Raw genomic sequence first — 25833 nt, 5'->3', positions numbered from 1 at the left:
AACATCTTTCTACAGTTATTAAACAACATTATATGCATAAATACACTAGCTTCACCACAATTTACTAATAATCAAGCTCTGTCGATTCTTTCACATCTCTCTTGTACTTGATCTTAACTACCACTGCTTGTGAATTATTTTTCACTAGATTATTGATTGCAACAACCTTAAAACTTATTCCTTGTCTCTAATTCTTAGAACCTCCAATCTATACTCTAATGTCATCAGTGAGTTAAATAAACAAATAGCACAGATCTGATCATATTACTGCCCTGCTCAAATTTTTCAGCAAATTCTTTGTACAGCAAAGAAAAACCTTTGTAAAGTGGCTCCTCCTGAGTGTTTAGCCACTTCTCTGCTACATCTCCTTCCACAATTTTGCTCCAGTATGAGCAATTAATTTTTAGACCATATATCATCATCATAATACAGTTTCATTACACCTCTTTGTCTCTGCATTTGCTGCTCTCTTGGCCTGTTATGCCTCCTCAGGCAAAATCCTATCGGATCTTTAAGTCTCAGCTCAATCATCTTTAGAAAGTCCAGCTTCTCTTGCAAGCTAAGGTATTTCTGCCCCTCTATTTGCTGTATTTCTATGGCTTCCTATAACATACCTTCATTATAGAAATTATTTTTACTTTGTGTTTTATATTAATAGATCATTAAGAGCTAGATCTATATGTTTTCATTTTAGTATTTCTGGTTATTAGCATACTGCCCAGAACATAACCATTAAAAAAATACTGAAATAATAATGTTGAAAATTAGGAAAAATTAGCATTGCATTTTCTCTGCCACCAGAGTAATATTTCAGAGTGAAAAATTATTTGGTACCTACATGTACTGTCTTTGTTCAACATGGAAAAGATCCTTGCTTTCCATATTTTGCTCCAATAGCGTTCTGTTCTGTAGCATTAATGTCTGAATTTGATCTAGTAGATGTCGATTTTCTTCTTCTAAATTTCCTTTAAGTTGGCTTAGCAACTGTTTTAAACAGAAACATTTATTTTTAAAAATATAAACATTTACATTTGACACAAATCCCCCAAAGCATCTGAAAAATATAAAGTACTTCACAAAGTTTTAAGTCTTCTGCCAGTGAACAATCAGATGGTTGTCCTTTGATTAGAATTAGTGATTATTTTAGTAATAATGACATTAGTGATTATTTTAGTGATAATGACATCTAAACTACTGGGTTATGTGCTAGACATTTGTGTTTTCTTAATTCTCAGAAACACTGAGTTTAACATATAGTAAGCTATCTACTTCCAAAACCACTGCTGTCTTTACAACCGTTTTGACTTAGAGTTCAAAGCTAGATACATATCTCTGGCCTTCTGTTTAAATAGCTATAAAATGCTAAACAAATTAGCAATTCTCTAAATCTTAACAACTCCACCCATCTATAAATTGAAGATAACAACTCTCATTCCCCCAAGACCGTTGCAGGGATTAAATAATATATGTAAAGTAGCTGGTGTCATGCCTATGGCACATAGTAGGTACTTTATACACCTCATTCTTCCTCTAACCATTGTTGTCAAGAAACCTCAAAAGTTTGTGTATAATTTTTATGGCTTGAACCAAGGGAGTCAGGTAATACTGTAAATGGGTGGTCATATTACTGATTATTACTGGCAGTTAGGCTGCTAGCATGATTGAGCTGCTTCTCTGTAGTCAGCAGAAACTAGAAATATGCCTCAGTTACTCCAGAGGTTCCAGCAGAAGTCAAAAAGCCCAAAGCAGTGATTGTCAAAATTTAATATCACTTGTAGAATATACTTTTAAAATAAAGGTTTTTGGATTCTAGCATTAGAATTCAGCAAGTTTGGATATTTTTTTAGAGTTCTGTATTTTTTTTAAAAAGCCAACAATGCCTTGTCAAAAAAAAAAAAAAAGACAAAAACCTGAAAACTCTCAGAAGGTATAAAAAAGCAAATAGTATAATATCATGAATATGCATAAATAGCCATCTAGATCTAACAACTGTCAATACTGTGCTGTATGTTTTATCTATATGTTGTTAAATTGAAATAGAACACATGTGATAGATTCACTGCAAAATTGAATGCAGTTTTCCTCCCTGTACCCTCTTGTGCTGTGACTTCTCACTTTTCCTATCAAGAAGTGGAATCTATTAATACTTCCTCTCTTCTTAACTCATGAATCTCTTTGGCTAAGGGAAGGAGGCAGAAACGATGGTGTGATAGTTCCAAGCCCAGGCCTCAAGAGGCTTATGTGTTTCCACTCAGGCTCCTGGAATCCTCTTGAAGGATGAGAGACCAAATGGCACAGAAAAGTTACACCAGCTGGGGCCACCTTAGACCAGCCAGCTCGCAGGGTGCATTCTGGCTAACTGCAGATACATGAGCAAGCCCTACTAAGGTCTACTGATCTTGGCCCATACATCAATGCAGATCAGCACATCTGCTCAGCTGACTCAGAGACTCAAAAGCAAAAGTAAATGTTTACAGTCCCTTACCACTGAGGTTCTATGTTTCTTACACAGCATTACTGCATCAGCAGACAACTCATAAAACATATACAGAAAAAAGAACAAATTTTAAGTGTATATACAGCTCAGTGAATTACCATAAAGTGAACTCATGAGTGAACCAGTACTCAGATCAAGAAACAGCACATTAATTGTATTCCAGAAACATCTGTTGAGTGCTCTTCCAATTACCACATTTCCCATAGAGAGGTCTCCAACACTATGGATTCATTTTTCCATTCCCTTCAAATCACGTTATTATATGACTTAATCCCTAACCAAGGGTGGGCTGATTGTTGGGACAATCATAAGGTAGTCAGGGCCCCTTCTGATTTCTCTTGAGCGGTCTTTGAGACCACCAGGGACATGCAGGATCTTACCAAGAACAATTATGACTAGCTGTCTCATTCTCTGGATCTCCCATGTTAAATTTCTGAGTAGTTTGTTCATCTGTGATTTGCCCCATCCAGTGTTTCAGGCTACCTGAGTTAGCCTTTGACAGCCCTCCAGTAGCAAAGCTGCTGGTTTCAAGGCATGCCTCTTGACTGAGCTCCCAGTTATGGAGAAAGGGGAGGAGGAGACTCAGAATGGGAGAAGTCACAAAATAAACTGTAATTCCTACCAAAAGCTGAGTAGTTTTTAATTCTTCTCAATTTGTTGTATGTCTCTGCTTGAGTTCCAGAGTCCTAAAAGTGGTTGTTTTTATATATTTTTTTTTCCAATTCTGTTCTTTCCAGGAAAGTTGATTTGTCATGTTCCTTTTTTCTTTCTGGCCATGTTGTGCAGCATGCAGGATCTCAGTGCCCGTTTGTCATGTTCTTCTGTAAGTCTGGACTTCCCTGGTGGCTCAGACGGTAAAGCGTCTGCCTACAATGTGGGAGACCTGGATTTGATCCCTGGGTTGGGAAGATCCCCTGGAGAAGGAAAAGGCAACCCACTCCAGTACTCTTGCCTGGAAAATCCCATGGACGGAGGAGCCTGGTAGACTACAGTCCATGGGGTCGCAAAGAGTCTGATACGACTGAGCGACTTCACTTCACTTTCTGTAACTCTTTTACCTCTATTATATTTTATTTAGATTTTATAAATCACAAGCAGAATGAACGTTCCATAATTTCTGAACTTTGTTGCATAATTAAATATATATTGTATCAGACTAATTTTTCCTTCCATTAGTTCGTGATTTCAGACAAAAAGCTTTTACGTATTACTTTCTGCTACAGTCTATTCCTTTTTTTTTTTTCAGTCTATTCCTAATTCCATTTAAGGTTTTGCTTAAGTGCTGATTTTCTAAGTTTCAAGAAATTCAGACATTAAGCTATACTCAAACTTTAATGATTTAAAGACCAATCACAAAATGTAAAAATTATAATATTTAAGGCTTTCAGTATTCTTTTTCTATTTCAAAACTTCTATCACATTATCAACTCATCATGGGAAGAAGCACAGAATCATGTTAAGAGCAAAACTGTATACATAAGGCAGATGTCACTTCTAAACTTTCCAATAGCTCCCTTGTTTTACTCAGGAAGTATTTTACAATGGCCTATAAGGCAACATGGGGTTCCCCTGTGGTGCAGTGGTGGTAAAGAATCTGCCTACCAATGTAGGCGATGCAAGAGACACGGGTATGATCCCTGGGTCAGGAATATCCCTTGGAGTAGGAGATGGCAACCCACCCTAGCATTCTTGCATGGAAAATTTTATGGGCAGAGGAGCCTGGTGGGAAACAGTCCAGGGGGTTGTAAAGAGTTGGACAAAATTGAGAACAACACACACATAAGGCAACATATCTGGCCCAGGCGTATCTCTGAGCTCATCTCCTACCACTCTCCTCATTCTACTCCAGCCACACTAGTTTCCTTGAATGTTCCTCAAATACACCAGGATTCCTCTGGCCTAGATTAACTGTGTGGGCTGACTGCCTGGAAGTTCCTTCCTCAATATCCACATAATAACACACTAATCTCCTTCAAATCTTTGTTCAGTGATGCCTAGTTAAAATTTCAATTTGTATTCCTCATCTACTCTGGCAGTCCTTAACCCCTTTCACCTCTCTCCATTTTCACTTGTACATAACTTTTATCTTGTAACATACTATATATGTTGCAGACTAATTTTCAAAATGGTTACAGCAGTATTTCCAGTCCATGTGCTCTTCCAGAATCTCGCCATTCACCATCAAGAGGCTGAGTCTCTCTTTCCCTTGAACCTGGATGGGACTTTGCCTCAGTGACTAGAATGCAGGGGAAATGATGCAGCATGACTTCTGGGGCCTGATCATTAACACAGAGATGGCTTCTGTCTGGTTCTCACCATGGTGTGGGAAAGCCCAAACCAGTCCATGGGGGAGAGACCACAAGAAGAGATTGACGCTTTTAGCTGATGGCCAGCATCAACCACCAAACATGCAATTAGCCTTTCAAATCTTTCAGCTGAGGGCCCTCATGTAAGTGGAGGAGACAAACTGGCCCCCTTGTCCCTGTCCAAATGCTGACCCGCAGGCTATGAGAGCATAATAAATGACTGTTTTATACCACTGTATTTTGGGATAAATGGTTATACAGCCATATGTAACAAAACACTGAAACACTATATATTTTCACTATGTATTATATTTATTGTCTACTTCCTTCCACCAGAATATAAATTCCACGAAGGAAGAGATTTTTCCCTTTTTGGTTTACTAATACATGCCAAGTGGTCAGTAAACATTTTTTCATTAAATAAGGGTTAATTTCTCAAAGTATCTGAACATATAAGTTTTAACTAATAGTAAAAATTGTTGAAATTAAAGAAGGAGGTTTTTCTGAATTATTTGTGAATTTAAATTATCCCTGACCAACTTTTTTAGAAATACCTCATTAAACATTAAACATACTGCTATTGTCATTATGATGGTTTACCTATTTAGGCAAGTCTTAATGCCTAAAGGAAGGAAACGGCAATTAAATTTGTTAAGCTCACCTCACACTGGTTATTTAGCTTGGTGGATGTGATGTCCAGTTGTTGGTATTGTTCTTTTAACTTTGAAAATTCCGCTTCTAATCTTGTTTGTTCCAGCTTTGAATTATTTAGAAGACTTTTCAAGTTTTTATGGTCAGTTTGCAAAACTTCAGTCTCTTTTAAAAGCTGATTATATGTATGATTCAACCTGTAATTGGAAATCATGATAGAAACAGATTCTTTTCATAGCTTGCATTGTAATTTACACAATGTAAAACTGCTGTAAATCGCATTTAGACATACTTAAAGAATAGTAAAGATTCTCTTGCCAGAGACTAAACTCATCTGGAATCAGTTTCAAGTCTGTAAAAACTAAATTAAAAAAATGTTAAGCATTAATCAGAAAATATTTAGCTTCAAGGACAAAGGAGAAAATAACCAATCCAGTATTAATTAACCTAGAGAATTCCAAGATTCTGTAATTCAACATGAAAAATAAAGAAAAATCAGATCAAACAAATAATCAATCCAGTATGAGACATGGTAACCTATCAATCTGTTGCCAGATAACTAAGATAATACATACTAAAATCAAAATTCTAGTTATTGAGATTTCTGGAAATTACTCATATTTATGCAGTCCTCAATTACTAATGACAAATTTTGGATTTTTTAAAAAAAATCAAACTGTAGCCTTGTCTGTCCTTTCTACTACTACATCTTTAGAACAAGGTCCACTGACCTCTAAGAGAGATCAGAAAATTCTTTCTGTAAAGGACCACAGAGTAATAAATACCTTAGGCTTTATGGGTTGCATGCTATCTATAGTGTGCTCTTTTTTTTGTTCCCCCTCACATTTTAAGGTGTTAAAAACTGTTCTTTGTTTGGGAGCTGTACAAAGCAGGCTGCAGGCTAGATATGGCCTTTTAAGTTAGCTGTAGTTTACCAACCTTGATCTTATGGCATTAAGATCTGGAACTCATACAAGGTAGAGAAAGCCAAACAAAACAAACTTTTGCTCAGCAAGATATTTGCTCACAACTATCTAATAATTTATTTCAACTCATTTCCTAAAGGATTTGAGTCTGTTTATAATAATTATAAATAACAAAATAATACATTAAAAAAAATAAGACTTGGTAAAAAAGCAAAATGGCAACACCAGAAACATCCAATAAACGCTCCATTAGCAGGCTGAATCCATGTATGAATGTATACCATGTGTGTAACAGCTGTGTAAACCTCACAGAGGCATACAGATAACTACTTAATGCTTTAAGGAGGGGGAGATATAAAGAGAATATACAATGTCCTCAATATCATCCCAAAGGCAGATACTAAAATCAGCTCTTTAAGAGAGTTTTTTTTACACTGTCCCTCAAAGCTGAGAACATTAACACCAAAATGCAATTCAGAACATAATTCCAAAGACGCCATGATAACCTAGTATATGTAAGAAGCTTTCTTGCCTTGGCATTATCTAAGATTAAAACTTAGGTGATTTAGAGAAATGAGTAAACTATTGTTCTTTAGTTTAAGTCTCCACAAATATCTTTTATTTGTGAAAGAGTTCTTCCAGGTTTTACTTAAAGCATTTTCTTTCCTGAGAACACAGGCATGAGTGCACAAAAGCTGGGTAAGAAATCAAAGTACTGAGAGACATAAAATACTCTACTCAGGACCACTCTTCCCCTCCAAGACTGCATACTGGGTGAACTGCATACAAGTTCATCAAGCTCAATTTCTTCTTATCAGTTAGGTTGAGTTCTTTCTCTGGAGACTCATCATTTATGTATACAATTAGATTCTGGAAGGTCTATTCAAGTTCACAAACTGCCCCAGTTTGGTTTGAATTCCAACAAGAAAAAGATTAGGTTCAAGATGGGATTTCCACAGTAAATGCATTCCCCAATGTTCTACATGTAGTAATAACTGTGTCCTTGTATCCTATAATTTGTCACAATTTGGTCTTCCATTGTTTATACTATACAAATACATGCTCCTTGATTCTAGCTTGGTGTTAAGATTATTAAAGTTCAAATCCATCAGTATAGAATTTCTATTTGTAACAACTAAATTAAAAACTACTGAGTATGAAAATGGCTTGAGAAGCTTAGGGATTTTTTTTTTTTAATAAAAGAAATGAAATAGATATTTAATTCTAAAAATAAACTGCATTAAATTCATAATAGGATAAATACTGAATTATCCCCATTTGAATTTTGTGTGCTTTTAGCACTTTCACTAGGGCAATGTAAATACAGTAAACAAATGTTCAGATTATTTAAATTTTTCAAAGGCTTCTAAAAATTTTTTGAAAATGTACCCTTATGAAGTAGGCTGATCACCAGGTGACAAGTTTTGATTTTGCCAAGGCTTCAATTTAAAAAATAATTGCCCCATGGTAATATGAGCCCATTAATATGTAAGACAGTTAAAAATAAGACTACAAAACGAGTTAGCTAGAAAATAACAAGGCCGTTCACTTGTAGCACCTCTGAAAGACAAGAATTGAGATACCAGACTAGTAGAAAGAAAGATATAAAGAATCAGGTTTCACTACATTCTGTCTCAATAAAGTATACAAATACAGTCAACATACAAAAATTTTGTTATATTTTGTGGCTTAAAAACTTAAGTAGTTGAATAAATCAAGAGAGAAACAATCAGAGAAAGTTCAAGACCTATGTTCTTGTCTGAGTCAATCTTATAACTAGCTAAATGATGCTGTTGGGTAATTCACGTATTACCCTGGGGTCTTTTTTAAAAATTCTAAGTTATGGGTAGTACTGCAAAGGGGCAACATACCCATTGGATATAATGAATAAATACAAAATTATATATATACATATTTATTACCTATCATTTTCACCACAAAGCTTCTTGAATTCTGCAGCTACAGTCTCATGGTTTTTGTTTTTAAGCAGCATTTTTTCTTGTTCTATTTTCAATGTTTTTTCCAAATCTTCCAACTGTCCTTTCTGTTTTAGTAACTGATTGTAACTGGAAAAAAAATGTTATGCATTTGGTTTATAATATTTCCTTAGGAAAAAAATTTTTAGAAATCATGGAAATGAGTTAATTTAATAAATATCACATAAAGCATGTAAGTTTATATACATTTCCTATATAAATTATCTCAGATCTGTTTAACATAAAAAATTTATTACATTATTCAATTCAAATTGTTTTCTTAAATTGGTTTTAAGGTAACAACTCAAGAAAAGATGATAAATTACCGATCTTCAAGGTCTTTATGTTCCACCTCAAGATTTTTGTGGGCAGACTTTAGAGTTCCATGTTTAGCAATGAGAGTCTCATATTCTGAAGCCTGCCGTTCATGTAGAAGTTCCAGCTTTTCATGATCTTTGACCAGAGAATCATAGAGAGATTTCAGGTCTTCTCGCTCTTTGATTACAGATTCATTTTCATTTTCTAAGGAAGACTGCTGGATTAGGAGTTGTGCATTCTGGTTCATAAGTGAGGTACTTTGGGAATTAAGGGTGGAATTTTCAACCTACAAGAATGTATACTGTATCAGACATCAGAAAAATAGTTTATTTATAATTCTTTTAGAATAAAAGAATGTTAACTTTAGGAAGCACTAAATAAATCACAGCAGATATATTCATATTATACTAAGAAAATTTGGATTTTAGATCCCAAAAAGTAAGGCTACCATTTAATTTTGATTTTTGGTAGGTGTTACATATTATGAGGTATATATCATACATATTTTTTGAGTTGAATTATTTTAAATGAAAGTGATTAGCAACAATTCCATAAAAGTAAAAAATCTGAAATGCCAGTTTATCATTTTCTAGAAGTTGACAGTTGGTAGAGCTGAAAAACTACTTGTGAAACTCAACTGGTAATTTTCTCAAGTCTAAATTAAACCAGGGCTTTCCAGGTGGCTCACTGGTGGTAAAGTATCCACCTGCCAATATAAGAGATGCAGGAGACATGGGTTCAATCCCTGGGTTCAGATGATCCCTTCGAAAAGGAAATGGCAACCCACTGCAGTATTCTTGCCTGGTAAATCCCACAGACAGAGGTGCCTCGTAGGCTCCAGTCCATGGGGGTCACAAAAGAGTCACACACAACTTAGCAACTGAACAACTAAATCAAATCGGTATTTTCTTTTTCATTTGGAAAAGAGTTATAGAAAGAACTTTTGGATTCAGAGGGGGAACAACTCCACTTTTCAAGAGGTTTCAGAGAGTTGTCCTTCCCCCCACCTGACTGCTCTATTTGAAAAGACACTGGTAGTATTAATTGCAAGATGGATCCTTTGAATTAAGGGTTAAGTCTAAAGACAAAATTCTCCTGCTGTTATTTTCCAATAACCTAACTGATATGTTGCAATCATACTTTAAAACAAGGGTTTCTACCTGATTAATTATAATTAACTTGTAGAAATGGGTGAAAGGCCATAATGTCAATGTAAATAAAATTTTGAGTAAATTTATTACTTAATTTAGACACTCTTGACATTTTAAAAATGCTGATATCCAAAAATTTGGCATAGTACTATATAAAAATACTTTATCTTCAACTAATTGTTAAATTAAATTCACTCACTAGGAAACAATGTTACTTATGTCTATTCATCCTTATTTTAAAGCATAATTCAAGAGTTTTGTTGCATTACATTACATTACAATATTACATTACAACCTGAAGCTTGGCGTTCTGTGTTTGAAGAGTGGTATTCTGCTCCTGTAATGATACTGTCTGCCTCTGAAGTGCAAGAATCTGAGCCTGCAAATTATTGTTCTGTGTTTCAAGTTGCTTCAGTTGAGTTTTCAATGCTTGCTTCTCTGCTTGCAGTGTAGCATTCTGAATAAAGAAAATACATATTAAAAAAAAAAGCAGCATCAAACATATTTCTGTTTAACAGATACTAGAATGTTATACAAGTGTTCATTACCATGATAATCCAAAAAATCTCAACAACCTTAAAAGAGAAAAAGACAAAATATTCCCCCTGTAACCCAAATTGTAAAAAGATACTTAATCTAGGAAAGAAAGCAATACTAAAACCTTAATACTATTGTGTCTGTGTTCTGCCTGTTTTATAATGTCCAAAGAACAACATATTCCATTATAAATATATATATTAACACAAAAAACTAGAATGGGATTGTCGGTTCTGTGATTTTACGCTATTCAAAAGTGCCCAGAGCACTTATGGCTGTGTCTAGCCAAGAGACAGTGTACCTTTTTCTAATTCCCCAGAGGCAAATACCCACATACACATACACGTATATATAGTGGTTCCTGGGGTAGCAGCAAAATTAAGTATTTTATAAACATAATTATTTAGAAGAGAAATAGGAACAATCTTAACCATCTGTTTAAAAAATTTAGTACATAATAGACCTAACAGATGTTATATATTTTTCTCCAGTGTTTTTTTTTCCATGGTATAACACACTACAACTATTTTAGCTATATGACTTCTGGAATGAATCCAAATAAAACATACTATTTTCAACTTTTCTAATATATAGGATCATATTTCAATTTGATAATTAAATGGTTGAATTACCATGCAAATAATTATATTTAAAATGTGACAGATGTTTGTTATAAATATTATATTTTCAGAATTAGTTTTAAATAAAAACTCATTTAAAAATTAGCATCAAGAAGTATAAACAAAGAATCCTCTAGAAAATCAAAATAAAACTTTAATATACAAGGCTAGAATTTATATATAATTGCAACATGCAAAAAAGGTTACAACTGAATCACAACAGATCATCTTTATCATTATTTTATATTATTGGACAATGACAACACTCACTTTATAGGCTTTCAAGTTATATATGCTACATACCACAGTATAAAAGGTAAATCATGATTTAACTGATATTATACTATAAAATCAAAGGTGAGAAAGAAATATGCTTTAAAATGAATGTTGACATTGTACTTCTCTTTTTTTCATCTGATCGCAAAGGGTAAAAAAAATTTACACTAGAAAAATGATATGGAATACTAATATATTTATATACCATTCTGATATAACCAAAAGGTGCACCATTTTCCACTTAAATATGTGAGATATAAAAGTATATTCACTTATACTGTTATAGTTCAGCTCTTCAGAAACCAAAATGTACAAGCTCTATCAAGTCTAGGTATCCTTAATAAGAAAAACTCCTACAGTCTATAATGAATAGAAGAGATAACTGAGAGTAGATAGAGTATCTCAGAACATGAAAAGGTTTACAATGGAAAAGGATGAAGTTAACAAACATATGTACTAGCAAATTAGCAAAAATTACCAGTCTAATATAGGATAGCCACCTTTATAAACCCATTATCTAAATGAGTAAAATATGTTAACCAGGTAATTTCTCCCCAATGGAAATTTAGAGATGAAGTAAGTGGGAAAAGAGATTCATCCTATAGACTATAACACACCAAGTTTTCTGAAATGTAATTTTTAATCCAGGTGATTGATATATAAATATATATGACTGAATAATGAAATATGAATTTTCATATGTAGCTGATAAATACATAAAAAACATATAAACTAGCTCACTAATAATTTAAAAAGATGTCCTTTTCATTGTAGGGGACTGGAATGCAAAAGTAGTAAGTCAAGAAACACCTGGAGTAACAGGCAAATTCGGCCTTGGAGTACAGAATGAAGCAGCGCAAAGGCTAATAGAGTTTTGCCAAAAGGACACACTGGTTATAGCAAACACCCTCTTCCAACAACACAAGAGAAGACTCTACACATGGACATCACCAGATGGTCAACACTGAAATCAGATTGATTATATTTGCAGCCAAAGATGGAGAGGTTCTATACAGTCAGCAAAAACAAGACCAGAGGCTGACTGTGGCTCAGATCATGAACTCCTTATTGCCAGATTCAGACTTAAATTGAAGAAAGTGGAGAAAACCACTAGACCATTCAGGTATGACCTAAATCAAATCCCTTATGATTATACAGTGGAAGTGACAAATAGATTTAAGGGACTAGATCTGATAGACAGAGTGCCTGATAAACTATGGACAGAGGTTCGTGACATTGTACAGGAGACAGGGATCAAGACCATCCCCATGGAAAAGAAATGCAAAAAGGCAAAATGGCTGTCTGAGGAGGCCTTACAAATAGCTGGGAAAAGAAGAGAAGCGAAAAGCAAAGGAGAAAAGGAAAGAAAATCCCATTTGAATGCAGGGTTCCAAAGAATAGCAAGGAGAGATAAGAAAGACTTCCTCAGCTATCAATGTAAACAAATACAGGAAAACAACAGAATGGGAAAGACTAGAGATCTCTTCAAGAAAATTAGAGATACCAAGGGAACATTTCATGCAAAGATGGGCTCGATAAAGGACAGAAATGGTATGGACCTAATGGAAGCAGAAGATATTAAGAAGAGGTGGCAAGAATATATAGAAGAACTGTACAAAAAAGATCTTCATGACCCAGATAATTATGATGGTGTGATCACTCACCTAGAGCCAGACATCTTAGAATGTGTAGTCAAGTGGGCCTTAGAAACATCACTATGAACAAAGCTAGTGGAGGTGCTTTTGTTGGAGAAGACTCTTGAGAGTCCCTTGGACTGCAAGGAGAGCCAACCAGTCCATCCTAAAGGAGATCAGTCCTGGGTGTTCATTGGAAGGACTGATGTTGAAGCTGAAACTCCAATACTTTGGCCACCTCATGCGAAGAGCTGACTAATTGGAAAAGACCCTGATGCTGGGAAGGATTGGGGGCAGGAGGAGAAGGGGATGACAGAGGATGAGATGTCTGAATGGCATCACTGACTCGAGGGACATGAGTTTGGTGGACTTCAGGAGTTGGTGATGGACAGGGAGGCCTGGCGTGCTGTGATTCATGGGGTTGCAAAGAGTCAGACGTGACTGAGCAACTGAACTGAACTGAATAATTTAAAACACACAAATTAAAATATTTTCTCCTATCACTTAAATAGAAATTACAAGGTTGGTAATACTCAGTGTCAATCTGGAATAACAGATATTCTATTAGTGGAACTGAAAATTCACTTTTTTGAAAAGCTTTTACAACAGTATCAATTAAAATTAAATACACACACAGAAATATCTCTACATATATGCTGTTTGGCCTATCAGTTCTACTGTCAGCAATTTACCACCCTAGAAACTTCCCTGGCGGCCCAGTGGTTAAGACTCTGCCAGCCCAATGTAGGGGGTTGCAGGTTCGATCCTTGGTTGGGGAACTAAGACCTCACAACTGTGGGTCCAAAAAAGTTAGGGCTTCCAAGGTGGTGGTAGTGGTAAAGAACCCGCCTGCCAATGCAAGAGATGTATTAAGAGACTCAGGTTTGATCCCTTGGTCCGGAAGATCCGCTGAAGGAGGGAATGGCAACCCCCTCCAGTATTCTTGCCTGGAGAATTCAACAGACAGAGGAGCCTGGAGGGCTGTAGTCCATAGGGTCGCAAAGTCAGACTCAGCTGAAGCAACTTAGCATGCAGAACATGTTAGGGCTTCCCAGGTAGTGCTAGTGGTAAAGAACCTGCCTGCCAATGTAGGAGACTTAAGAGATGCAGATTCAATCCCTGGATCAGCAAGGGATTCCCCCGGAGGAGGAAATGACAACCCACTCCAGTATTCGGCTGGATATGGTCCATAGGGTCGCAAAGAGACATAGTAGAAGAGAATCAGGATGCAGAAACATGTCATAACATGGATTTTCACGGCAGCAAAATCTGAAAATAACTTAAATGTCCACTGATGTGGAATTTATTTAAATAAATTATGGTAATATATACACAATGGAATAGTATGTGGTCATTAAATAAAATGATATAGCTCCGTATGTGCTAAAATAGATCTAAGATAAAATAATTGAAAAATGGAAATAAGGTCTCAAAAATGTAAATCTGTAAAAGAAATAAAACTTCTATAAACAGATACCTCACAAACATTTTTCTGAAAATATAAAACAGTTTTCAGTGATTATTTTTGGATGAAAAAGTAGAAATCAGTAGTGTAAGAGGTTAACTTTTGTCTTCATAGCTTAGTTTTCAATAAACAAATTAGAAAACAATAAAACCAAAGTTGGCTTAAAGCTCAACATTCAGAAAACTAAAATCATGGCATCCGGGCCCATCACCTTATGGCAAACAGATGGGGAAACAGTGGAGACAGTGTCAGACTTTATTTCTTTGGGCTCCCAAATCACTGCAGATGGTGACTGCAGCCATGAAATTAAAAGATGCTTACTCCTTGGAAGGAAAGTTATGACCAACCTAGACAGCATATTAAAAAGCAGAGACATTACTTTGTCAACAAAGGTCCATGTAGTCAAGGCTATGGTTTTTCCAGTAGTCATGTATGGATATAAGAGTTGGACTATAAAGAAAGCTGAGCACCGGAGAACTGATGCTTTTGAACTGTGGTGCTGGAGAAGACTCTTGAGAGCCCCTTGGACTGCAAGGAGATCCAACCAGTCCATCCTAAAGGAGATCAGTCCTGGGTGTTCACTGGAAGGACTGATGTTGCAGCTGAAACTTTGGCCACCTGATCCGAAGAGCAGACTCATTGGAAAAGACCTTGATGCTGGGAAAGATTGAAGGCAGGAGGAGAGGGGGATGACAGAGGATGAGATGGTTGGATGGCATCACCAACTCAGTGGACATGAGTTTGGGAAGGGGGTTGGTGATGGACAGGGACGCCTAGCGTGCTGTGGTCCATGTGGTCGTGAAGACTTGGACACGAATGAGCGACTGAACTGAACTGAACCACAACTCTTTTACTTGGTAGCACATTAAGTTCTTTAGGCTCACTCATCTTTGAAGAATAAATGGTTGCTGAATTATTTTCTACAGTAAATATTTAATAAACTCATTCAGTGCATATTTATTAAGAATCTGCTATCTACCAAGCATTCTTTTACACAGAGATGGCACAGTGATGTAAAAGAAAGACAAGCTACCTGCTTTCAGGAGCTTTTTTATAGTAGTCAAATAGTAAATCAATGAATAAAAAAAATTAATTGGTAAAAAGTTCCATGAAGAAACTAAGCAAGGCAGTGGTATAAGAGTAAATGGTTTTAGGTTGGGGATGACTGCTTCAGTGGAGAAGGGGTCAGGGGAAACCCCCTATAGATGACGTGTGATATGAGACCTGAATGTTGACAGAAGCCTGTCACGTGTTCCAGCTAGGGCAAGCAAACAGAAAGGCCCTGAAATAGGAATAAACAGAAAATGCTAATATGACTAGAATTAATTTGCTTATTAAGTGCCAGTCACTGTTCTGTTTTCCACATATTAACAGATACTAATATTATCCTCAGATTAATAAACAAGATAGGTAGAAGACTAATATGGTATAAGGCCAGAGATACAGGCAGGGCAATGTCAAATAGGATCTTATGGATATAGTAAAAAGTATGGAAGTGAAAGTGAAAGTGTTAGTTCATTTGTGTCCAACTTCATGATCCCATGGACTGTATGTAGCCCATTGGGCTCCTCTGTCCATGGAGTTGGTAGTCATTCCCTTCCCCAGGGGATCTTCCCTACCCAGGGATTGAACCCGGGTCTCCTGCACTGCAGGCCTATTCTTTACCTCTGAGTCACCTGGGATTTCATTATTAATAAAATGCAAAACCATGGAAGATTTTAAGCAGGAAAATGACATGACCTGGATTATGTTTTAAAAATAACTCTAGGGTTTCCTTGGTGGTCCAGTGGTTAAGAATCCACCTTGCAATGCAGGGGACACTGGTTTGATCCCTGGTTTGGGAAGTTCCCACATGCCATGGGGCAACTAAGCCCAAGAGCTGCAACTACTAAGCCCACGTGCAGCAACTACTGAAGCCTGCAAGCCCTAGAGCCCATGCTCCACAACAAGGGACTCCATTGCAGTGAGAAGCCCACACACCGCAACTAGAGAGCAGCTTCCATTCTCTGCAACTAGAGAAAGCCCATGAGCAGCAACAAAGATCCAGTGCAGCCAAAAATAAATAAATAGAAAACCTCACAAACTATTTAAAAAAACTCTAGGTTACTACATTGAGAATGGGTCAGTTTGGGCGAGGAGTAAAAGGGGCAGGCTGGTTAGGATGATACTCTTTAACGGTCCAGATTAGGGATAAGGGTAACTTAGACTAGAGTGTTAGCACCAGAGACAGAAAGAAATAGATGAGTTTGCATTCTATTTACATGACAGAGTTGACAAAGCTTGCTGATGGGCTTACATGACAATGATGAAGAAAAGAATATTAAATTGTTCTTGTCTTAATACTGTAAAATAAACTGATCAAGAAAGTATAAAATGAACAAAACTATAAAACCAGATTAGATAAATTTTCTGTTATATAGTCAGTGATCCTTTACTTCTAAAAAACTTTATTCTAAAATACTTACATTTCTTTCAACTTCAATTAATCTGTCTTTAACTTTCAGAAGCTCTCTAGTTGTTTCCTGACTTTCTCGCTCCCATTTGTTGTCTTCACCAGCAGCTGGAGGAGAGCTCTGAACCATTCTTTCCTCATCCTGTCTCTGTTTGAGAGCCTCATAATTCTTTTTCACCTAAAATTTTATTTTAAAATATCTTTTAAAATTGAAGTATAGTTGATTTATAATATTGTTTTCATTTATTTAAAAAGGGAGAAAACATACCACCAAGGTTATATTTATTATAATTAAACTCCGCAACGGTCTGGTGAACGTGAGAGACAGTTTATTTAAAAATATAATAATATATACAACTACCACTATTATCATGATCACAGTTTATGCATTGTAAAGTGCAAATGTTTTCCTCTAGAAATATTAATATACCCTGCTTAAGTGTCATGTTGCTATTATTTTGTAATTTCAGATCCTGTTGCTTATGATGAAAATATCACTGAAGAATAGATGAATACAGATTTGTTGCCCTAAGTACTCACAATTGTGTTTAGAGCTATTTATAGTCAGTTTAGAGATTTCAGAGATCCCCATGTCAAGAACAAAAACTTGACACATGTATTAATTCCCCTTAAAAAGAATAACTGAAGCTGAGGAAGTATCTATCTATGTATGGTTTTTTTAAAAGGATTATGTTGCCCAGAACGAACTGTTAATAAATAAAAAAATGACTTCTTTATACAGATATTGACCCACATAAAATTACTATTATTCATTTTATAAAGAGTGAGCAATCCAAGGATATATCTTATCTAGGGTTTTCTGGTATGATTATAACCAAATCCTACTTTAAAAGAGCAAACTCAAAACTAACAATTTGGTCATCATCCAAAATTAATGATTAACTAAATTGCTCTCTTCAATTTAAATTATTGTTATACTGAATTACTAGTTTTTCCTAGGAAATGATTATCATAAATTTCTAACTTAAACCCAAACTTTCTATTAAGACAAGGATACAGATGTTTAAAATAATTCAATGTCTAATGCAACCTCAAGAAAGCTTTATGGCTCAAACTTTGCTACTACTACTGAGTTAGACAATAATGATGTGAGATTATAGAAAATAAGATGCCAAGATAGAGTGTCACTTAAACCTTGGCAAATGATTGAACAGATGTTCTGAGATCCTGATTTTCCACTTTAAAAAAAAAAAATACTTCTGACACCCTAATAATATAGATGGATAACATAATTTCCAATCTATTTTACATTAATTTCTCACAGGCTCTTCTTTCAAGGCTTGTAAGAGTTACAGACATATGTCATTATTAAGAAGGGGACATGAGAATAAAACTCAGAACTTCTCATTTTCAGTCCACTGTTCTTTAAGTTTCAAAAATGGTCCTTTACCTTATATATCATTAATCAGAATTGTTAATTTATGTTCATATTGAAAATGACATTTTCCATCAGGGTTTTTCAGAGGCAGTGTACAGGTGGGTGTTGCCTTATCTAATTTATTAATTTAAATAAATGCCTTTTCATTGGGATGTACAGACCATTTACATTTAATATGATGACTGACATGGTTTGGTTTAAATTTGCTATCTTGCTAATTATTTTCCATTTGTCCAACCTGTAGTTTGTTCTCTCTTTTTTCTTTTTCTGCCTTTGTTTGGATTTCTTGATTCTATGTAATCTCCTTTGCTGGCATTTTAGTTATACTTCTTTGTCATACTATTTTAGTGATTACTTTATACTTATTACTCATATTTAGCTTTCATAGTCTATTTTAACTATGAAAAAACTAGAACAGTATAATTAATTAATCATATATCAAAAACTAGAACAATATAATTCCAGTTGAATGCATGTTTATGGCAGAAAACTAGTCCAATAATAATAATTTGGAAATCTTCCACTTCCAAATGGCTGAAAATGGAAGACAATCTCTAACTTTTAGACTTGAAACACATCATATACCAACCCATACTCAAACGCATTTATTTTCTGGCTTAGTAGCTTCATGAAATTGACTTTATTTGCAATATACTATATTATACTGCATAAAAGGCAAAAATTCAGAAAAAGAAACATGATTAATGAAATGTGGTAACAAGTTTTACCTTATTTTTTTGGACAACACTTTATGTTGACTAAACAAAGTTCTAAAATGTCTTCTGTAACAAAAAACGTTCTGTGTTAATGTCTGAGACAAACACCAGCAATGACGGTATGGGCAAATGAGGAACTAATCCTCTTCCTCTCCTGTATGAGAAATTGATCTTTGGGTAACTTTCTCTGGAAACCTGATAATACTACAATGTTCCATGTTACCAGTCAAGAAAACTGACTTCTGATTGGTAAATTTTGTATTTGTACTACAAGAACTATAAATACCGAATAAGAAGCTACATCTTTGGACTTCTCTGAGTGTAGGAACTCTTAAACCTTAAGACTGTGAAGATCTTAAATCCATGCGTTTGGAGATGTTGCAAGAGATGATGACTGGTATTAAGCATGACGTACCAAAGCCAGAGCAGCTTTCACACATACCAATGTGAATCTTGTTTTCTTGCATCTGAACTATCATCTAGTGAGAAGATGACTCTCAGACAAATATGTGAAGAGGGACACCAGACTGTGCCCTACTATTAGATTATACTTCCTATAGTGCTCTGAATTGAATGGTTCTAAATGTGGCCTATAATAAGCTTGTCAGCCTGAATGTTTGGTTGACTGTAAAACCACTCCAGGTATGACTACAGAGCTAATAAAAGGGAGTAAAAGGCAGAAAATGATTCTACCAATCTACCAAACAATAACCCTATAGAATGGGCAAGTCCCTTCAATTTCAATTCATTCACACAGGGAAAACAGACAGTAGCCCCTACCTCACGTATTTCACTGAATAATTCCAAATAACACAATAAAAAAATTTAGAGAAGACCTCAAATTTTTGAGCTCAAGGGCTTTCTTATACCACACATACTGCTTCCCTCTACTTGCTATCCTTACACCCATATTTTTTTTTAATCAAACTTTTACCTGGATTCTCAATAGGAAAAGAGTGACAGTGAAGTGTCAAAATCACATTGAGAGCTTTTCCCAATGAAATAAGTCTGCCTCTTCCCTACTCTACTCTCACAATTCCAATATGTGTCTTCATACATATTGAGGGACATTCATACACAAAATAAGATTGAATAAATTATAGTGTCCAGAGAAGGCAATGACAACCCACTCCAGTACTCTTGCCTGGAAAATCCCAGGGACGGCGGAGCCTGGTGGGCTGCCGTCTATGGGGTCGCACAGAGTCGGACACGACTGAAGCGACTTAGCAGTAGCATAGAAAAAATGGTTTGTTATAAACTACGTAACAAAGATCCGTTTAAGAATAATCTCAGGTTTAAGAATAATCTCAAGTTTAAGAAAAAGAAACAGACAAGACAGTAATAAAATTTCATGTTTCATTTTCTACTTTCCTGTCCAAATATCTAACAGGGAATTCCCTGGCGGTCTAGTGGTCCAGTGGTTAGGACTTGGTGCTTTCACTGCTGGGTCCCAGGTTCAATCCCTGGTCAGTGAACTAAGATCCCACAAGCTGAGCAGTGCAAAAAAGAGACAAAGTTGACAATCAAAATTCTTTCCAAGAAAATCACTTACTGTTTTTAGTTCTTGGCGCAACTGCTGGTTGTAATTCGTGGACTCTTCTAGTCGAGCTTCTAAAGCAGCAATTTTTTCTTCTTTTATTTCAAGAGACTTCTTTAGAGTAGATTCTAATTTTGATTCCAAAAGTTTGTATCTATTATCCAAGTATAAAAAGAATATAGTTCATTACTGGAGGTCAGAAAATTATTTTTAAAGATAATTTATGATTAGATACTGATACATAAATAAGCCTTATAAAATAGTCTTTTTAAAAAAGAAGCAAATTAAATTATTCTGTTCTTCCTGCCTGCTCTCCCTTTTTAACTATTCCTGGTAATGAGAAAAAACAAAAAAGCCCTGAGTAAACAGCTCCAGATTACAGTCTAGGCTGTCAAAAGCAAAAATCAATGCTAAAAAAAGGCATCTGGAAGATCTTAGTCTCAAAATATTTCTTTCAGTTTCATAAGAATAGAATCTACAGGAAGAGTAACTGGATGGATTAATCACATTATTAAGCATTTGTCTATGATATTAATATATATTTACACAAGTACGTATGAATAGTTAAGACTTAAAGCACCCTGAAGACTACCTTCAGGCCATGGAGAACTTGCAGAATATTAAAGACAAAGAGGGGGGACAACATAGTAAAGAGCCAAGATACGGTAATAGAACAGGAAGGGGCAGATAAAGTTTGAGTGTTAATATTTTAGTTACTTTCTGATTGATGGGTTCATGAATATTTATATTATTAAGATTTTTTCTTTATAAAAAGGATGTCCATGAACATACACTGAGAGGGAACCACAGAGTAGGAATTACAGATTAATCTATTTCTTACACCTGAGAACCTCGATGACTACACCAAATAAAAACCTGAAGTATGTATATGAGAAATTCTATCATACTCTGCCTCTTATTGTAATTAATTTGTATGCATATATTTTCTGCTCAATTAGATTTTAAGTTCATTGACAACAGAGAAAAACAATCTCACTTTGATACTGGCTTGAGTCAACTAACAATTTTAAAGCATGTAGTGTGTATGACTCTGGATGTATTAAATTTGTGATGCTTAAGTTCTGACTGTCCAGGTAGAGATGTTCAGTAAGCAGGGAATAATATGCATGTCAGCTGAGATGATGGATAGAATGCTCATGGAATGGATAAGAGGCCTAAGAACCTAACTCTAGGAAACTATATTGAAAGAGAAGGCACAGGACAAAGAACTGTTAAAACGAGAAAGACAAGAGTGATCACACTGCACTGTTTTCAACTCTACCACTAAATTCACTTTGCTACATTTATACATTCAATTCCACAATTAGACTATATATTCCACAATGGTAAGAATAAATTCTTGCCAATAAATACAATCTGCATTAACTTTTCCCACATACATTTATTTATTATAAAATATAAATACTTACTAGAACAGTAATGATGGATAGGCAATAAAATACAAATTACATAATTACAAAAATTCTAATGAAATAAAATCTAGTGTATAACAATATTCTTAACAATACACACTTCTATTCCAGCTGGAATCATGTGGCCAACTGGATGCTAAATAGCAGACTACTTGAAAATCTAGTTAACTGATAGACTATATTTACCATGGGAGAATAGAAATTCTCTTCAAGCCTGTACTGAATATTTTCAAATTAAAGTGTATATAAGTTTATTTTTTATTCTGTTTGTTAAGCCCTAGTTTTCTACATTATTTTTCTGCCTTAATTCCTCCACAGTCTCAAAATTAATGCTTGAGCAAAATAAATTATTTCCACTGTTTCTCAGATAGACTTAATACTCCCCAGTCAGACAGACTTAATACTCACCGGTCATCAGTACTTTGCTCATCATGTAAGAGTCGCTCTTTATTTAACCCTATCTTCTCAAGCTCATGAGTTAATTTTTCAAGATCATTATTCATTTGTTGAGTCTTCAATTTTTCACTCACCAAATCCTTATTTTAAAAGTAATGCAAAACTCACATAAGTGTTATAAACATCAAAGAAATTCAGCCAAGATTTCATCCAGGAATACACATAATTTAAACCAGGAAAGACAGAAAGGCTGTTGCTGAACTTTTTATCAATAAAAAATAGTTAAGCAAAAAAATTATAACCCAGTTCAAAGAGTAATGTTTTCCTTCTTCTATTTTGCTAATACTTTTTAATGTTAAAAACTAAAAGGAGAAACTCGTACTTGTGATTACACACCTTAGGTTTGAAAAGTGTGGGGGAAACAACACATATCCATTCACTTCTCACAGTGAACTAGAACTTTAATGAATATTTCTTTCATGAATATATGTTGGGTACAACATCCTTCTCTCATCACAAGTACCCCTCTCCCACTGGAAGAGGCCTAAGACATTGATCTGAATAACTAGGGGGAATTCTTAGAGAGGTGGGGACAAAGATCCTATTGTTCATGTGTGTAAGACTGCAGAACAACAGAAAGAAAAAGAAAAAGGATAATAATGATCCCTTTTCAGTGTCTCTTTAGCAGAAAGGCAGATTTCCCAGTGCAAGCATCTGCCAGAATGCTAAGATTTTTTTTAATTGAACTTAAAAGGTTATCATATATAGTAGAGCATAGGGATAGCAAATAAACACTAAGCATGCTCTCTTCTGAGCTAAACCAACCATTTATTGCCAATCTACTCCTATAAATTTTAGAATTCTTCATGATACATAGATCCAACCAACTACCAATTGTTCGGTGTTGACCTGATTTGCATTCTCTTGCTTATATTCTCTCATTCAAAATCCAAGGGACTTTGAAACCTGAAAGATCTAGATTTGAATCCAGGAATCCAAATCTACCATTTTGTTCTTAAATAAGTTACTTAATGTCTCTGAACCTCAATTTTCTAATCTAATGGAGGTAACAGAAATAAAGGATTGGTTGTAAAAATTATCCAGTATTTGGCACATAGCTAGTATTCAATAACTAGTAATTATCACATTCAGTAAGTTTTGATCATATATTTTAATATTACTTTGAAACAAAAGTATAAAATTATAAGAAATAAGTCAGATACTATATGGATAACTTATTACTATAATTTCTTAAAAAATACAATTTGCATTCACTTCTTAGTTTAAAAGAAGTTGGAAACTTGGAAACTTTTTAATTCTAAATTTCTACTTTGAACCATAAAGAGATAACACAAATTACCATAATAAAGCTTAAAGAAGCTCTAAGTTAAAAAAAATTTTAAATTTGTGTGAAATTTAAGTAACTATACTTACCTCTCGTAATGTAACCAAAGTTTTTATATCAATAGTTGCTCTTTTCACAAGCTCTTTATTTTCTTTCTCTAATTCTTTCAGACGAATGCAGGATTCTTTATAAATACCAATCTCTTTGAAAAGGGCTTTGTTTTCTTTTTCCAAATTTCCAATTTTTACATTATTTTCTTCTAATGTGGTATCTTTTATTTCTGCTTGTTGCCGGAGTCTCTTATTTTCCTTCTCCAGTTGTTTTTTATCCTTTTCCAGTTGAGAAGTCTCTTGCTCTAATGATTTATTTTCTTTTTCCAGCTGTTCTAGCCTTTTGCTAGATATTTTTAACTCTTCTAGGTTTTTCTGCAATGTTTGATTTTCCATCTCTAAGTCCTGTAGTTCACTTTCCAATTGTTGGATTTTTTTATTGCTGTTTTCGAGAGCTTTCTGTAGCCTCTGATTTTCTGTATCTAAACCCTGGTAGCTAACTTCTAAGCGTTCTGTTTTCTTGAAAGATGCTTTCATGAGCTCTAAACCTTTCTTAAGCTGTTCTTTTTCACTTTCCAGTTCTTTATTCTCTAGTTGTAGCTGAGCCATCTTCATGCTTGCACACTTCAAAGATTCCACACTCCTTCGAAGTTCTAAGTTTTCCTCATCAAGCTGGGAATTCTCTTTTTCCAGGGATTCTAACTGAAAAGTGAGGTTTTTAAAGCTATCCAATGTTTTTTTAAACTTCCTGTTTTCTCTTTCTAGCTCTGAATTTTCTTGTTCTAAGGCCTCAATTTTTTCACAAGTAATTTTTAAATTGGTTATCTTTTTCTGTAACAATTCATTTTCTTTTTCAAGATGATGCAACTCATTTTCAAGTTCTTCTGCTCTTTCTCCTTTTTCCTTATAATGTTCCAATTCTTTTCTGATTTGCCGTTTTTCAAATTCAATCTTGCTTAGCTTGCTACTTGTTTCTTTGATAGATTCATGGAGAATTTTGTTTTCTTTTTCAATGTCTTTCACCCTTGCTTCAGCACTTATCTGGGAGCGCTGCCTTAAGGAGGACACGGTTTGATTCAAATGTTCATTTTCCTGTTCTAATATTTTAATCTAATTTAGTAGAAAAAGGAGAAAATTTAAAACTTAATGGAACATAAACTAAATATTTTAAAATTACATAGTTTTCCTCCTCCAAAAACTAGCAAGGAAATCAGATCATAAAAAGATGCTAAAATTGTCTATTTTAATTTTAATTCTGACAAATATTTACTGAGAGATCACCATGTATATGTACTGCCAGGTCTTTAAATTTCATATCTTTAGGGAGTCTGAAATGTACAGGAATGGTTAAGAGAGATGAATATTAACCAAAATGATCTTCAGATTATATACTGGTGATATGTTTCAAATTCAAATATGAGTCTAGATGAAATGTATGCACACATCTTCTTGAAGATACATGCTTTTACCTTCATTCAAAAAATTTCACAATGTATATATACAGGAAGACCTCAGTAAATACAGTATTTGCTCTATTATATACGTAGGTATGTGTATATATATATATATATGTGTGTGTGTGTGTGTGTGTGTATTCATTTCCTAAAAGAATTCTAATTTGGAAACATCAAAATAACAATATCCCTGGTACATTTAAAAACTAAAACATCCAATTTATAGTATGGTCTACTATAATGGTAATGGTTCTTAAAATCCAGTGTGTTAAACAATCAATTCCCTGAGAAACTTGTAAAAATAGAGATTCATGCTTAGCTCTAGAATTTTTGTTCCGTAGCTCTATGGAAATGCATATTTTTACAGGTGACCTAAGGACTAACCCCAGTGGTTCAGATGGAAAAGAGTCTCCCCTGCAACGCAGGAGACATGGTTCAATCCCTGGGTTGGGAAGATCCCCTGGAGAAGTAAATGGCAACCCACTCCAGTATTCTTGCCTGGAAAATCCCATGGAGAGAGGAACCTGGCAGGCTACAGTCTATGGGGTCACAAAGAATTGGACATGACTGAGCAACTAACACTTTCACTTTGAGGACTATAGCTTGATAATACAAATCATTCTACTTCTAAAAATTAGAAATTTTAAAACAGCCAGTTATTTAATCTATTTGATTCTCAGTTTCTTCAAGCATA

General features: G+C 34.8%; 1 protein-coding gene across 13 annotated transcripts in view; it reads right to left on the bottom strand.

Annotated features, from left to right (window-relative positions):
• Nucleotides 1-25833, bottom strand: part of CCDC88A (coiled-coil and HOOK domain protein 88A) — a 110321-nt gene that overhangs the window by 16705 nt on the left and 67783 nt on the right. For 7 of the 13 annotated variants that reach the window (XM_081589482.1, XM_081589484.1, XM_081589473.1 and 4 more), the window contains exons 15-23: nt 23725-24795; nt 22303-22430; nt 20477-20615; nt 16823-16987; nt 10121-10282; nt 8683-8960; nt 8303-8446; nt 5465-5651; nt 839-984 (exon numbers count right to left, since the gene is read on the bottom strand). In XM_081589482.1, the coding sequence (XP_081445608.1) occupies nt 839-984; nt 5465-5651; nt 8303-8446; nt 8683-8960; nt 10121-10282; nt 16823-16987; nt 20477-20615; nt 22303-22430; nt 23725-24795 (2420 nt within the window). Of the gene's footprint in view, nt 1-838; nt 985-5464; nt 5652-8302; nt 8447-8682; nt 8961-10117; nt 10283-16822; nt 16988-20476; nt 20616-22302; nt 22431-23724; nt 24796-25833 lie in introns of all 13 variants that reach the window. The other 6 variants (XM_081589481.1, XM_081589483.1, XM_081589472.1 and 3 more) reach the window with 1 other exon arrangement.

This window comes from Giraffa tippelskirchi, chromosome 4 (genome assembly GCF_054371585.1).
Source record: "Giraffa tippelskirchi isolate mGirTip1 chromosome 4, T2T-mGirTip1v1.2.pri, whole genome shotgun sequence".
In the NCBI taxonomy this organism is placed as follows: Eukaryota; Metazoa; Chordata; class Mammalia; order Artiodactyla; family Giraffidae; genus Giraffa; species Giraffa tippelskirchi.
Note: the sequence above shows the minus strand (reverse complement) of the source record. Positions and strands in the feature narration are given on the sequence as shown.